Source organism: Etheostoma spectabile, chromosome 15, assembly GCF_008692095.1.
Source record: "Etheostoma spectabile isolate EspeVRDwgs_2016 chromosome 15, UIUC_Espe_1.0, whole genome shotgun sequence".
NCBI classification, from domain to species: domain Eukaryota; kingdom Metazoa; phylum Chordata; class Actinopteri; order Perciformes; family Percidae; genus Etheostoma; species Etheostoma spectabile.
This window is the reverse complement of record NC_045747.1, coordinates 4,563,464-4,579,641: the sequence shown is the minus strand read 5'-3', so window position 1 is coordinate 4,579,641 and position 16,178 is coordinate 4,563,464. Positions and strand designations below refer to the sequence as shown.

General features: G+C 40.6%; 1 protein-coding gene across 4 annotated transcripts in view; it reads left to right on the top strand.

The window, feature by feature from the left end:
• The window catches only part of cacna1ha (calcium channel, voltage-dependent, T type, alpha 1H subunit a), a 114,406-nt gene that overhangs the window by 76,337 nt on the left and 21,891 nt on the right, over window positions 1–16,178 (top strand). For 3 of the 4 annotated variants that reach the window (XM_032536676.1, XM_032536679.1, XM_032536678.1), the window contains exons 13-27: window positions 3,559–3,710; window positions 5,067–5,252; window positions 5,343–5,460; window positions 6,838–6,993; window positions 7,859–7,946; window positions 8,077–8,360; window positions 9,305–9,664; window positions 11,837–11,940; window positions 12,113–12,236; window positions 12,855–12,923; window positions 13,048–13,232; window positions 13,403–13,529; window positions 14,034–14,159; window positions 14,691–14,780; window positions 15,771–15,984. In XM_032536676.1, coding sequence (XP_032392567.1) covers window positions 3,559–3,710; window positions 5,067–5,252; window positions 5,343–5,460; window positions 6,838–6,993; window positions 7,859–7,946; window positions 8,077–8,360; window positions 9,305–9,664; window positions 11,837–11,940; window positions 12,113–12,236; window positions 12,855–12,923; window positions 13,048–13,232; window positions 13,403–13,529; window positions 14,034–14,159; window positions 14,691–14,780; window positions 15,771–15,984 — 2,383 coding nt within the window. The remainder of the gene's footprint in view (window positions 1–3,558; window positions 3,711–5,066; window positions 5,253–5,342; window positions 5,461–6,837; window positions 6,994–7,858; window positions 7,947–8,076; window positions 8,361–9,304; window positions 9,665–11,836; window positions 11,941–12,112; window positions 12,237–12,854; window positions 12,924–13,047; window positions 13,233–13,402; window positions 13,530–14,033; window positions 14,160–14,690; window positions 14,781–15,770; window positions 15,985–16,178) is intronic. The other variant, XM_032536677.1, reaches the window with a different exon arrangement.

The following is a 16,178-nucleotide window of genomic DNA, read 5'->3' as shown; positions in this document are numbered from 1 at the left end:
GTGTGTGTGTGTGTGTGTGCGCGTGTGCGTGTGTGCGTGTGGGTCTGTGTGTGTGTGTGGGTCTGTGTGTGTGTGTGTTTCTATCTTTGTGGTATAAACATAAGAAGCGACTGGGAGAGTCATGGCCTTATTGGGCCAGTAACACACACACACAGATCAAGTGTTATGTAAGAGTTCTTCCTCCCCTCAGTACTCCTCATCCCCCTTATGTGACACCTAGCCAGACTTTATAAACTATTAGTGTGCATGTGTGTGGGAATAGTTGTCTGGCATCTCAAATCAAACAAATTTGGGTGCATATCTCTGTTGTGCTTTCGTTTCTCCTGGTCTTGAGTGCAAGGTCATATCCAGAGTACATTCTAAATGTCTTCTGCCGGCACCAATACAATATTTCATTCATTGATCACTGGTCTGTCAAACATAATGATGTTAGTGAAGAGCAATGTGTAAAGCAAATAGTTCAGAGTGCTCATTTTGGATGATAGTAGATAACATGCAACAAACTCTAATATGGTTAAGCACGTCTAATTATTTATCGAAACCACTCAGTAACAAAAGATCATGACAACCTAGAACGGCTACTATAAACCAAGGTGCATTTATGGTGTAAAGCTGACAACGCCAAGGGCACTTTGATTAGATTAATGGAGGGAGAAGAGTGTTTCTTTTCATTTTCCCCACCCACATTTTTCTCTCTAGCCACAGGACTTGAATAGAACCTGCTTCTCTAACCCTTAAACAGCTCCTGAACTTTCTCTTCCTTCCACATGGCTGTCCATAATGTTTCCATCAGCGAGAACAGGAACCAGAACTCAGTGTGCTGTGTAACTAACATCAAAGCACAAAACCAGAGAAGACATTGATGTATATTGAACTGAGTCTGTTCAAGCTTTAGCTATTGCTGTATTTTAGTTTGTATTGTTTTGATCTACAATGTTAGCCATAAAGTACTCTCCGCTCTCAACACACTCTTAGCAAGTAAAGATACATTTGTAATCTTAGCAGGCATAACAACTGCTGTGTAGCATATGCAAACGATTGCCCGGCAAGGCAGCAGTATGCTCTTTCATTTCTCTGGTGTGACGGTCCCAAAGGTAATGAAAAGGCCACTTTTCCACTGTTAAATAATAATGTACTGTATATGAGTCTAGTATTTTGAATGTTTGACAATACTCTTTTAAAGCTTTGTTTGAATTGCTAGTAACGTTTTTATGTGCTGACTGGTCAGTGAAAGTCAAACAGCCAGAACAGCAAACAGCGTCGTCTATCGTCTGCGTAGCTCTTTGGAAAAAATAAATATGGCTTTGTTCTACTCACCATGCCGGACACTATTGACATTACTTGGTGCCCTTTTTTTTTTAATTTAATTAATTATTTATTTATTGCACAGGCTTTTCTGCTTTGGTTTTCAAGTCTTACGACTCTCCCAATTAACTCAACAGCTCATCAGCCCAAAATAGTAACGATATAAAAATAAACGCTGTGTGCTTTAAATTACACAACCCTCTGCTGCACCCAACATTCCCTGGTCCAGGCTACACCCTTCCTCTTAGTTTTAATCAAAATTGGGCCAGTAGTCTTTCCGTAATTCTGATGACAGACAGACAGACAGACAAACCGAGACAAAAACAACCTCCTTGGTAGAGTTATAAAGTATGTAGTAGGGTAACATGTTTGTAGTTTACTTCTTCACAGGAGGTTTGTGTGTGTGTGTGTGTGTGTGTGTGTGTGTGTGTCTGAGTGTTAAGTTTGAGGTCAGGGGAGATGCGCTGTGTAGTATGGCGCCCTCTGTCGGTGATCAGGATTTTCATCTGTACTTCAGCAGAAACAGTGATTTGAATAGGTTGTAAAAATTGTGTTTTTTTTATCAGAATTTAAAACATATATTAGTATTGTATTTTTTTGATTATGCTACCTGAATGAATCATCATACATATTATCATACAAGTACTGTGCAGTGCTTTCCTCAAAAACAAAAAAGCAATGTATGGAATAATACATGACTAATCCCTCTCAATCAACACTAATGACCAACTAGAAGTGTGTGGTGGTGTCTGTATCTGCAGAGACCCCGACCTCTGCTCGCATTTTCTCTCTTCTATTTTATCTTGGTGAGTGCAGGACGCTTGTGGGGATCTGTGAGTAGCCTTTGGGAACCCACGTGGGTGTGTGACCCCCAGCCAATAACAGCATTCTCATTTCAAACCGGTGCTTTGCCCCTCACAGTATTCAATACATATTCTAACTTTAAATAATAAACATGGATAATCTTATTCTTTTCTTAATTTTATTTTAGAAAATAGTAAGTGAAGGATTAGAATGTTCACATAATTGACTTGTATGTTTGTGAAAGGGAAATTGTCAGCTCCTTGATTCCAGCTTTATCAAACACATTCATATGCGTAACTTGTTTTATAACTTCCATTAACAATAAACAAAAAGCCAACACTGGATGTTTCTGCGGGGCACTGATAGTGCAGAATAACCCGGGGTGAAGGCTAACCCCTATCTGCTGTATTAGCAGGACTTCTGGGATTTTATTTATTCATTTTGTAATTTTTTTTAATTAGTCCAGAATATGGTCTGCCTGATTTTACACACCCTGGGCCAAGACTTAAAATGAGCTTGTTGATCCCCACATAGAAATAATCACAATTAGTTTTAATGCCATGCATGACATGAAAATAAAATATATGGATCACAAACTAAGGGCTTCAGAAACTGTGAGGCACACTATAGAGCATACTAATCTATGGTTTAGAGTGATTTAATTGTCTGAGGATCATAATAGGTAATTGTTTGTTAATGTCAGGATGGCACAAAGCTTGTCAGCATTAAATCCTAAAACAAGCTCAGGAATGTTAAAGTGTTTAGCACACAAGATCATCACAATGGTTACTTATTGTAACTTTAGTTGTGGATTTCTGTTCAACCAAACTGAATTGGCTTTACTTCTTAAGGCTTTGATTTATTTGACCAGGTGAGAAACACAACAAAGGAACTTAGGGGTGCCACAATGAGATGTCAAATAGAAATATTCAGTAGCCTCTAGGAAGGAAGGATGATTAAATGTAAAAGAAATACAGCCCAAGTCACAACTTTTATTCCAAACAGGCTCATTTAGGACACTGATGCAGCTCGAGTAAAACGTTTCCATAAAGAAAAGTTGAGCATGTTGCCCCATGATGCCTTTACCAGAGCACAACATTGCTGTTTTCCACAAAAGTCGTGACTACATGGTTTATGAGAGGGCCTCAGTTATATCTTGCTGGATCACTGACTGTACTGTGAGGTAAGTGGAGTATGGCAGAGATGGATTGGTGCTGTTGGTCCCATTGGATTGATTGGGTTTGACTGCAGCTCTGAACTTGAATTATAATGTCTCAGCTCAGGGCACTAAGACAGCCCAGGGATAGTAGAGTGAAGCCATTACCTAACTCTTTCTTGCTTGCTTTCTGTTTCTTTCTTTTTCTTTCTTGCTTTCTTTCTTTCCCCATGTCTCTTGTCCCCATCCCACTTTTCTTCTCTCTTCTTTTTCTCCCTTTTCTCTCCCTGCAGCCGGAGGAATTGACTGATGTGTTAGAGATCAGTAACATCGTTTTCACCAGCATGTTCGTCCTGGAGATGGGCTTCATGCTGCTGGCTTTTGGCTTGTTAGGATACATCAGGAACCCATACAACATATTCGACAGCATCATTGTGATCATCAGGTAATAATTTATCTTAATCATAATCATAATGATTATCATAATATATGCCATCATCAAAATTCAAAGCAAAACCAAATGCAAAGACAATAAAACAAATCAGTGTAGATTTCACAAACTAGACAACTGACAACAGAGCCACCCCCCATTCTCCAGCGTGTCAGTCACTGGGTTTCGAGTGTCGGGTTTACTACCGCAGCATCCATCTTTACAATAGCTAAGATTGACACACTCAAGATGGATCACACAGTAGCAGCTTTGTTTACTGCTACGGCGGATTCTTGATCCTGTCGGGAGTCGAGGTTTTCTGCGTGTCTAACAGTTAGTTTGATAAAGCTCATGTTGGATCAGGGGACCTTTTGATATATGTTGTTAGCAGGGTTGGAAGGGTTACTTTAATGTATTCTGATATGATTATTAATTACCTGTAAATAAAAATAAAATGTTGTCAGTAACCTAATCCAAGTATCACAATATTAAAGTAACTTGTTTACTTTCCGTTACTTTTGGATTACCTCAGTATTAAGTATGCAAATATAGACAAGACAAAAGAAAGATCGATACGATATTTTAACTAAATCTGCACCTCTGTATTCTGAAAGACAACAGAACAATGTTACCGTGGAAACGTAAATGGGGAAACCAAGATTCTTTGGATCAAAAATGTGTCCTCCTAAATGTACATTTAAAGAAAAAATCATTTTGCATTAAGTAAAATTCAGACCTACTACGACTCAAGACCAGAGTGGTGTTGTGTGAGACTTGACGTGTTGTGATGTGTGCGCATGCGCACGGCAGTGAAGCCACTCTGTTGGGTTGTCATTTAGCGAAGGGCTTTTATTGTGAAAGGTAAGAACGGAAGGGCTGAAGCTGTAACATGCTGCTGTTGACATTGTGGGAGTCAATAAAGAGTTTGTTGTTGTGGTTCAGACTATGGAGCCTGTGAATTATTATTATGTCACCTTCATAAGTATAGGCAATATATATTGTATAGGCAACTCATAACCCTCAGCTACAGTAGTATGTTGTTCTTCATTTTTAGATGTATTTTTAAAAATTCTGCTAATAAAACCCAGTTCTACTAAATGTATCGGTAATGTGATTACATCTTTTCTTTCTGCTACTTCAATGGAATACAGTAACCTTGTTATTATGTTTACGTTCTATGTAGTCCATTGGGTTGGGTTGCTTCCGGTAATGAAGGGGAATTACCTTCATAATTAGCATATTGTAACATTGTAATTTTCCTAGATTTATGCTTACATACATGGTTAATTTAGACAGCAATGACCAAACAGGATCTCCAACTTTAAAGTTTTCCAGTTGTGCTTTAATACAAATTTGGTTTGTGGTTCTCAGTGTGTGGGAGATAATTGGTCAAGCAGACGGTGGGTTGTCAGTCCTGCGAACATTTCGTCTGCTGCGGGTTCTGAAGTTGGTTCGCTTCCTTCCTGCCCTGAGGCGACAACTGGTAGTGCTAATGAAGACCATGGACAACGTCGCCACGTTCTGCATGCTGCTGATGCTTTTCATTTTCACTTTTAGGTATGCACACATGCAACACACACACACAAATCCATCTTCCGAATGTGTTACACACACAAAATGATCACAGCATTTTCTTATCTTCTACAGTATACTGGGTATGCACCTATTTGGCTGTAAATTCAGTCTTGAGACTGAGAACGGAGACACCATCCCCGACCGAAAGAACTTTGACTCTCTGCTCTGGGCTATTGTCACTGTGTTCCAGGTTAGTTTTCAATTTACACTTTGCTTCTGTTCTTTAGTGTTTGCTGGCTCTAATCCACAGATTAAGTCTTGCTCGCACAGTAAGTCATATTTGATTGTCCAAAACTACACTCAGAGTAATATTTACTCAGCTATTCGCATGTATTATTATTAAAGATTGCTTGATTCACTTCTGGTCTGCAGTTCAACTGCTTTGTGTATTCATAATTATTACTATGGCACATAAAATGGGCCATTACAGCTAAATTTGGCTGCCAGTCATGTAGGCATCGCCTGTAAAAGAAAGCTCCAAAGTGCTCCTTACTGGCTCAGAGTGAACCCACTGATGTACGTAAGTGCAAATGTATGACAGTAGTTAAAAATGTCCGCTGTAGCATCACATCCTTCATACAGTGTAGTTGTAAGAGATAAACTGGGCAGTGTGTTTGTGTGTGTATATTTTTATCCCAACACAGGTCATGTGTACTCGTTGGTCATCCCAACAAAATGCCAAACTAACCCTAGAGTGTTTCTGTGTGTTTGTGTGTGTGTATGTGTGTACGTGCAGTCGTGCACGCATGCATGCGTGCGTGTGTGTGTGTGCCGGCCAATTTCAAGTGCCAAGCTCTGCTAATTAGTCAAATGCTGTGAAATGAAAAAAAATCTGCTTATGCTCACCCTCTTCCACTATCATTTCTATTTCTTGCCCTCCCTGCGTGGCGATATTGTTCAATTGCTCCAGATAGATGTTGTCCTCTTTTCTATACTGTATGCATCAGCAAAAAGGTGGAACACAAAATACAGTGGACTGTCTTACTTTGGTCTGTGTGTGTGTGTGTGTGTGTGTGTGTGTGTGTGTGTGTGTGAGAGAGAGAGTAAGACAACAATGCTGAAAAAGCATTTTATCCAACTGGCTGTCATGTGAAGGCGTTCCCTATATACTTACTATAGTTTTCTTGGAAAGTAGCTACAGTACACACACACACACATTTGCACAAACAGTGCAGTGAATTGCCTTCCTGCCACAACGTTTAAGGAGTGGGCAGAGACGGAGCGAGCTTTCATGCTGCATCATGAACAGCGCCCTAGTTTTAAATGCTTTCATCAGTCACATTGATTTAAACACGGGCGCAAGCAAACACGCTCATACACACGCCCGCATACACTCTGTGGTAATCCCATATGAATGACGTTGAAGCATTGTGGCATGATGGTAATAAAAGTAGCTCAGTACTGAATATTATAAAGCATATACTGTAATACCCAATAGGGCTGTATAGGCTCTCTATGCATTATGTCCCGTTGTATCTCTTTCTTTTCCATGTCTTTGGTTTGTGGTTACTATTTTTCTCATATTTGTATTTGAAAATCTCTAAACCTGACTTCATTCATTCTATAGATTCTAACCCAGGAGGACTGGAATGTGGTGTTATATAACGGCATGGCCTCCACCTCTCCATGGGCGGCTCTCTACTTTGTTGCTCTGATGACATTCGGCAACTATGTGCTCTTCAATTTACTTGTGGCCATCTTGGTTGAGGGCTTCCAGGCTGAGGTGAGAATAGTACAATATTTAATTCTGTGTGTTAACCCTTGTGTTGTCCTTGGGTCAAATTTGACCTGTTTTTAAAGTTTTATATCAGTAATGTGGGTTTCTTACAACCAAATTTCCCCCAAAATAACTTGGATGTATGTTGTATGAGTTCCATACAACGATCTCTGCAGGTCAAATAAATCATTACTTCCATTGAATTTTGGTTGTTTTATTCAATTTAATGGCATTTGAAAAAAAGATTAATATGGTTTAAACCAGTCTGTGAAATAAAGGGTATAAAATTATTAATACAATTATTTAAAAAGATGTACTCAACATTCTCCGGTCTTAACTTTTAGTCATCATAATTCATATAATGGTAAAAAGTCATTTAAATTAGGTTAATTGCCACGATTAAAAAATCGTCCGAAAAGCACCAAAAAAAGTTCACGTTCAATTTTGTCCCCTGAAGGAAAACACGTTCAAGGTTGACGGGGAAGACAACACAAGGGTTAATTTATTAAAAATTCAAAGTTCTGAATGCCAAGAATAAGTAGAAGACTTCTTACAATGGTGTTAATGTCAGGGGAACGGAGTAAAGATGAATGTCTGATTCTTAACCAGCATGAGGGCCTTCTCTTGCAGTTAATTAACTCCCGTTGGAGCCGTCCGAGGGCCGCAAGTCCGGACTCTCAAATACCACAATGTTGATTAACCCTAACCTAACCCTAACACACCCGCTGATCATTTCAGATTATTTATTCTTCCTCATCCAACACTGTTAACATGTTGCACCCCAGGGGCACAGTAAGCATTCTGCTATGTGCTTATTTGCATGGATGGCTGTGTGTGTGTGTGTGTGTGTGTGTGTGTGTGTGTGTTGTAGGGTGATGCTAATCGGTCGGAGTCAGATGATGAGAAGAAATCTGACAATTTTGAGGAGGACGAGAAGGTAGAACAGCTCAGAGACACTGGTAGGTTTCAATGACAGAGAATGACAGAAAAGGCTTTAGATTGGGCTGTTTTTTTTCTTGTTTCATGGCTGACTGATTAGTAACTGTGTGAGTAAATGATGGTGATTATAATGACTTTATTTACCCACAGAGCTAAAAATGTACTCTCTGATGATGACAGCCAACGGTCATGTTGACCCTCGCGGCTCGATGGCTCCTCCGATAATCATGCACACGGCAGCCACACCCATGCCCACTCCTAAAGGCTCTCTGGGACCTGAGTCGGTCCTTGGGGAGGAGCTCATGTTCAGTCAGGGGGTGCCTCAGTATGGCGAGGTTGGACTGGGGTTTTCTGAGCCTGGAAGTGGTCATGCAGAGTCTCGCCGTGGAAGCTCCACCTCCATGGACCCTTTATCCTATGACCAGCATTCTCTGGTGAGTTATATCAAACACTCAGCATTCAGTCATTTACAAATGGAGGTGCCATAAACAATACATATGTTAGGGGAATGTTATAGTGGTTAAGTGATAAGTGCAACATCCTATTTTTTTCCCAATTTAAATTTTTATCCTAGAGGAAAGGATCAAGGCACAATACATATTAGATAGCACACTCTTACATAGTGACATAATGACTGAGAAAAGGTTAAAAGAAATGGCAACAAGAATGATGCAAATACACAGCCTGCATATAGCCCACTTACTTGGCAGAAGCCAAGGCAAGGAGCAGACAGGCATATGAGACAAAGTTAATTCAGTTAGACCCAATGGTCCTAAATGGAGGACCACAAAGATCCTTAAGGACCAATGGACTCATAAGGACTTAAGGACTCATAAGTGCCATGAGGTAACACTGGAGTTAAACACAAGCTCTAAATGTTTCAATCTACGGCTAATGAAGAATTCATCTACCATGGGGGATGTCTTAATTACCTAAATTCGCCTCAAAGGACTGAGGAGGAGCACATCTCACATAGTCCACTTTTTATACGAGGAATGTATTTCATTTTATGCATTGATATTATATTATCTGACCTCATTTTAAATCTTGACATCGCTGCACAAAGAAGGCGGACTGTGCTGGTACCACATATGCCGCCAATGGCTCCAAAGGTTGCAGGTTTACCAAACTGCATTTTTCATACCTCCGGTCTGTATAGCTCCCTATAGCAGGGCACTGTCACACAGGTAGACTGTTATTTATTCCGCAAGGATGTCATGGACGCCTTAAATTACATCTAGAAATATAGGGAGCCAATAATCACTCGCTGTTAGCTCATGGGGATACAACAATCCCAATAAACTGCTGACACTCTTGCTCAGACAGACAAACTTTCATAGCCACACAATATGCTTACCCCTATTTCCTGTCTCTCCAGAGTCTCTCAAGTCCCGGCAGGCGCTCCCCTCTTCCTCCTCGCTCATGGGGGAGCCGTCGCTCCAGCTGGAACAGTCTGGGAAGAGCGCCGAGCCTCAAAAGGCGAGACACCAGCGGAGAGAGGGAGAGCCTGTTGTCTGGGGAGGGAGGAGAGGAGGAAGATGGTGGGCAGGACAAGGCGGAGGCCGGGGTAAACAACAGACTACGGCCAGAATCCTTGGAGCTGCTGCCGGCGTCCACTCTTTGTCCTTCCATAATAGCGGAGTACAGTGACTGTAATGGGAGAACCGTGACCTATGACCCCAATGTGAACTCCGAACCCAAGGATGATTCCTTGCCTGAAGATGACATGGATGATGAAGTAAGTTATTATGAACCATGGCTTTCATAATAACGTTTAGATCTACAGCGAGGTCTTTGAGCAGATTTTGAAGGTCTCCAGCACAATATTGCCTGGTGGATTGTTTTACAATTACATACACAGGCCTGAGCCATCATTTTAAAATTGTTATAGGCCTTGTGACAAGTTTGCTCAGTAGTCCCATCTCTGTGGTTTGGTTTGTGCTCGCTTATGTAAATTCTTAATCTCTTAATCTGCCCTCTCCAATTATGTTTACATTCCCCACTCAACTCTTCTTTGTCTTCTTTGCCCTTTGTCTCTCTCTTCCTTTGATATACTATAATGTCTGTTTTTGTGTTAACACTGCAAGCCCTGGAGGAGTGCTAATTGTCATGCTGTAATTGATTTGCTTGGCCAGTAATTGTTTTCTCAGTGGGTATGAAATCACATTGTCACTGTGTTTGTACATTTGTGTGTGTGTGTGTGTGTGTGCGTGTGTGTGTGTGTGTGTGTGTGTGTGTGCGTCTCTATGTATATATACTGTGTGTGTGTGTGTGTGTGTGTGTGTGTGTCCGTGTGTGTGTGTGAGAAAGGTGTAGGTGTAGAGAATGGTTTTGGATGACCTCTGTTGTGACATTGTTGATGGTTTTATTGGATCCAAATTGAGTTTATAAAGCCATGAAAGCCACTGAAACAAAAGGCCTCTCCCTGGGCACACTGAAAATGGGATGCTAAAAACAGATCCTCCACCAGTGTATGTGTGTGTGTTTGCATGTGTGTCAGTGTGTGCACGCCAGCTGAGACGCGTGTATGCATGTGGAGCTCTCCATGTGTCTATGTCAGGGATTATGGATTTCAGCTCCAAGGATATCTGAGCAGCAAGTTCTTTTCATCCAGTTTACACACACACACACACACACACACACACACACACACACACACACACACACATATACAGACACAGACACAGACGGACACACCCAGATGCACACACTCTCACACAAGCAGCAGTTTGCCAAATAAGCTGAGAGGCTTGACTTTGTGCTGTTTTTAATTAGAATCCTAAAGTTCAGAAGCTGTGCACCCAAGCTTTCCTCTATTTGTTTTATTAGAAACTTTAATGGGTTTCTATTGTGCTTGTGGACTAGCTAAGTTGGGAGTTATGGTCCAGTTATCTACATATCTACTGATGCAAGAAAACACTTGTTTATTGTGCACCCATAAATTTAAATGTGGAAGGGCTAACATCAGCAAATCTGTGGAAACTCAAATTAATTGTTTATTGGGCAAATAACTAATTCCTTTAGTGCAGCTATTGATGCTGTCGAACAAACTCTCTGTTCTTTAAGTTATGTAACATTCATTTAAATAATATTCAAGGAATTGTATTTTTATTTTGTTTTGTTCACCATATCTAGCAGTAGAGGTTCCTCTTTAGGTAAACACACTTACCCCACAGCCAAGTGTTTCATACTGTGTGCGTAATATCCTAGCAGTACATGAACAAGTTTTTAAGGAGTACATACAAAATACTAACAGTCATTTTTTTCAACTTCTAGTTTAGCTCAGGCAGCCATCCATCTGTAGAGGAGATTAAAGGTGCATTTCCCCTTTATCAATGCTGCTACTACTCCAATAGACTATCTCTCCAATCCAAAAAGTAAGGCCAGTGGGGCCGGCATATTCTGGGAACGCCAAGGATTGCGGGTGGATTACGTGTAAAGGGCAACAGTTTATACTGTACATTGTCCCACACTAGCAGCCTAAAATCTCGTAATTTATCTGCTTTTATATTTTTAGTTGTTTTTAACTGCTCTTTAATGTGTAATTTCTTATACTGCACTTTTATACTGATGTTTCATCAGTTTTTTATTTTTTTTATTGTTTTTAACTGTTCTTAATGTTTTATGTGAAGCACTTTGAATTGCCCTGTTGCTGAAATGTGCTACACAAATAAAGCTGCCTTGCCTCGCCTTGCCTTACATTATACATATATGGGACTTAAGTACAATTGCCTGAAAACTGAACAATTTTTGTAAACATTTTTGAATATTGTACATTTTCAGAATCAGAATTACAGTACTGTGTTGCCTGAATATGATGATAATGATGGTGGGTAATGATAAATAGCAAAGAAAGTGTTAATTGTTGCTATTGGTGATAATGTTGACGTCTGACCTCTTACCTCTGCAGAGTTCTTTCTGGTACTGGATCAAAAGAGAGCTCCGTAACATGAAGCCACGCTGGTGCATTGAGCATGAAGACTGGACGCTGTATTTGTTCTCTCCAGAGAGCATGTGAGTCTCACACACACACACACACAAACACACACACACAATGCGAGTCATCAATCTGTATGCTTCTAGTTGTTTTTTTTTGCGCCTTTTTCACAGCTAATTGTTTAGTCAATAGCTTTAACCGACCTTAGACTTTTTTTAGATGAATCTGTGCGTGTGTCTGTGTGTTTAGATTACGTGGGTGGTGCCAAAGTGTGATCTCTCACAAATTGTTCGACCATGTAGTTCTGGTTTTCATCTTCCTCAACTGCATCACCATTGCTCTGGAAAGACCTGAGATACAGCTTCATAGCAAGGTAGGACACACTGACACACCCTCACACACACACACACACACTCACTCTCACACATACACGCACATACACACACACACACACACACACATACGCACACACACGCACACACACGCACATTCACATTTCCTGTAATATCTAAGTGCTTTTCAGTCATGCAACTTTTTACACTGTCTTTGAGAGTTATGTACAGGTAAATATGATACAGCAAACATCAAAGAAGTATCTGGTGTTCGGATGGGCTTACCATTAAATAACATAACACACATCAAACTGTATATTTTGGCTGTTTAAAAGATGATGTTCTGTCTATTTTGCAGAGATATGTATAGAAAGTCTTCACTGATTTCCGCTGGTTACTGTACAAAGTGCTGAAATGTGCAACATGATCCAATAGAAACTTCCTGTGCATTAACCTGACTGGAGGCTTTTGGGACACACAACATCAAGGCTAAAAACTACCCACAATACATTACTCTCTTAAAGAAACCTGCTAAATAAAAAAACAGCTGATACCTGCTCCATTCAAAGAGAACATGTGCTGTTGTGAAAACAAAATGTTGAGACCTCAACATTGTCTTGATTCTCGTTATGTCTTATATTAATGTCACTCTTCTTTAGGAGCGAGTGTTTCTGAGTGTGTCCAACTACGTTTTCACTGTGATTTTCCTGGCAGAGATGGCCATTAAGGTAAGATTTCTTTCAGTTATTTGTGGTATGTGCTAAGTAAATGTTTTAACGTTTTGACAATTCTGCATCAATGACTTTCTAATTTAAATTCTTAGAGATAATAATTCCATAATGGCTTCTCCAGGTTGTAGCTCTCGGTTTCTGCTTTGGAAAGCAGACTTACCTCCAGTCCAGCTGGAATGTTCTGGATGGTTTTTTGGTGTTTGTGTCTCTGGTCGACATTCTGGTCTCCCTGGCCTACACTAGTGGAAACAGGATCCTGGGAATTCTCAGAGTCCTACGTCTGCTACGAACACTACGCCCACTGAGGTACCCAGCATAGTTGTATGGTTTGTGTGGAAATGTCTGTATACAAGCCCCACGCATACAGGAAACATCCCACCCTATTTCATGTTTCTATCACTTGGATTTATATCTGTAGGTTCTGGACTTGTGCTGGTACTAATGAACATCTTTATATCTCTCTTCTTGTGTTCCAGGGTGATCAGCCGAGCCCCGGGATTGAAGCTGGTTGTGGAGACGCTCATCACCTCTCTCAGACCCATCGGGAACATCGTCCTTATCTGCTGCGCCTTCTTCATTGTCTTTGGCATCTTGGGTGTGCAGGTAATATGCATTCACACACAGTAACACGCACAAGCTGGTGCTTGCCTTAAACAAGTCACAATTTCCCAAAGCTAGGGAGAAGTCCAACATACAGACTGCACTTATGATACTGCTTTGTCATTGGCTTTTTCTAAGCTCGAGGACAAAACCTTGTATCGTAAATGTCAGTCTCGTTGGGCAGCTGCAAATGTGATTGTGCCTTGAGGGGGGATTGGAAGGGTCTTTGAATATCCAATGGGCAATTTTTTTTCCTTAAGAGTGTGAGTTTTTGAAGGGATAACATTTAGGTTTAGCGTGAAAAGGGACAACATGACCCCCAGGCCAGTTTTTAGCCAAGCACTCAGGGAAATCCTCTGATAGAAATTTGCTTTATAAAACGTCCTTTTATTGCTGGCATTAATAGTTGGATGTTTAAAAAGCTGTAAACTCCAGTGCAAGTGAGATGATGTGTAAATGGCAGCCAAATAGCCCTGCAGACCTCTGTCTCTCTATCTCACTTGCTAGCTGTTCAAAGGGAAGTTCTACCACTGTGAAGGTCCGGACACGAAAAACATCACCAACAAGTCTGACTGTCTGCAGGCCAACTACCGCTGGATACGAAGGAAGTACAACTTTGACAACCTGGTTCAGGTACGGATTAATGGACTGAGGCGGAGAAAGGGAGAGGGACGTGAAGGGAGGGGGGTTGGAGGGAGGGTAAATGTTTAGTGTTCAGGACAATGTCATCTAAAAAAAACAATGAACTAGCTAAAAAGTACTACTAAAATATTGCATGTATTATTGGAAACAGCAGTGCAACAGGACACATAGTAGTGACTGTGGAAAATACAATAGTGGCTTAGGTTTTCCCTAGGGATCACAGTACGGTGATACATTTTAAATTCAATTTGACAGAGTTGGGTTGTCTTATATTCTAGCACTTGCATATGGAGGTTTTTAATCTTCACTTTAAGAATGTGAATTATTAATTGATTTATTTCACATGAACTTAGTCATCAAGAATGAATATGCTGTTGACACCCACTAATTATCATTGGGAGGAAAAATCACATGCTGACCCTGCACAAGATGCAGTGTTCATACTGTAACAAGTGTGTGATGATATTAGAAGCAGAAAAAAATCCCTGTGTTTTAACTTAATTCTCTGTGTTTCCTTTCCAGGCTCTGATGTCTTTGTTTGTGCTGTCCTGTAAGGATGGCTGGGTCAACATCATGTATGACGGGCTGGATGCAGTGGGAGTGGACCAACAGGTAAAGTGGCTACATAACACCAGATCCATTTCCAATCCTGTGTGTATATAAATGCATTTCACTCCTCATCGGGTAACCACACTGACACTCCTCTCTCCATGGACACATACAACACATTATATGTGACTTTACAAAATAAATTAGGGAACCATTTTAAAATAGCTGCGATTCATGCTGCTTATGTTATTGAAAGCCTATTCTCGGTGAAGTGCACACTGTGCAGTTGCATATAAAATGTCAAAAAATTAAATATCACCATCTGAGTCAACATCATCAGTAGTAATACAACTGCACTGTATATAGGCGTGGTATAATTGAACTGTAGTGCATGTTAGAGAACAGTGGCACTATAATCTCCATTGGAAGCTTGGACAGCAAGATGTGCAAATCACTGCCCTGAAGACAGCCTAAATACACTTGGAGTACAAGGTTAAAAAATCATGGGATTAATTTAAAACATTAAGCACATTTAAACGGCGGTGGTTCTAAGCAAAAGCCAGTCTCAGGTGAGTTCATAGCAGGCACTTCAAAAGCTTCAACTGATTAGGCTGTCCTCAGATCTAAGACTGCCTTTGGTGTAATGTGCTGAAATAGTGGAGTCATATTAATACTCATACTTGTAACAACATAAGAAATTCTGTGACTAGAAACCAAAGGATCAAAGCCTTTATTTGTGATATCACTAGGATAAATCTTGAAACTGCCACACTGACAGTTAAAGGATCCTAGAACACTGGAAAGGTTAACCAAGGATTTTCAAATTATTTACACTGTTCTACTTGCTCTGTGTAATAAGATAATTTCTCTGTGAGGATGAAGATACTGTGATGCTTTCCTCTGGCTTTGTGGCATTTGGGATTTTTGTTGCTTGCCCACTCAAAAGCACAAAAAGCAAAACTAGTTCTGTGCCTTTCTGTGTCTCTACTAAGAGAAACACATACTATTGAAAAATAGTAATCCCCTTTACTCTGCTCTCGGTTCTCTTCTCAGCCTGTAAGAAACCACAACCCCTGGATGCTGCTCTACTTCATCTCTTTCCTGCTCATCGTCAGCTTCTTCGTCCTCAACATGTTTGTCGGTGTCGTGGTGGAGAACTTCCACAAGTGTCGTCAGGACCAGGAAGAGGAGGAGGCCCGCTTACGGGAAGAGAAGAGGCTCAAAATGATAGAGAAAAAGCGCAGGAGTAAGGAGAATGGAGGGGCTGGTCGGTAGTCTATTTTTCTGAGCACTGCCTGCTTTCAGAGCCTGAAAAAAAGAGAAAGAGAATGACAGAGAGAGAAAACAATTCATTCAGAATTGAATATAAAAAAGAGGGAGAGTTTGAAAGACTGGCGAGCTCACGCAAACAGTGTTTGATCACTGACAGAAGGTGTAGGCTATGCCAGTCTGATGCATGTA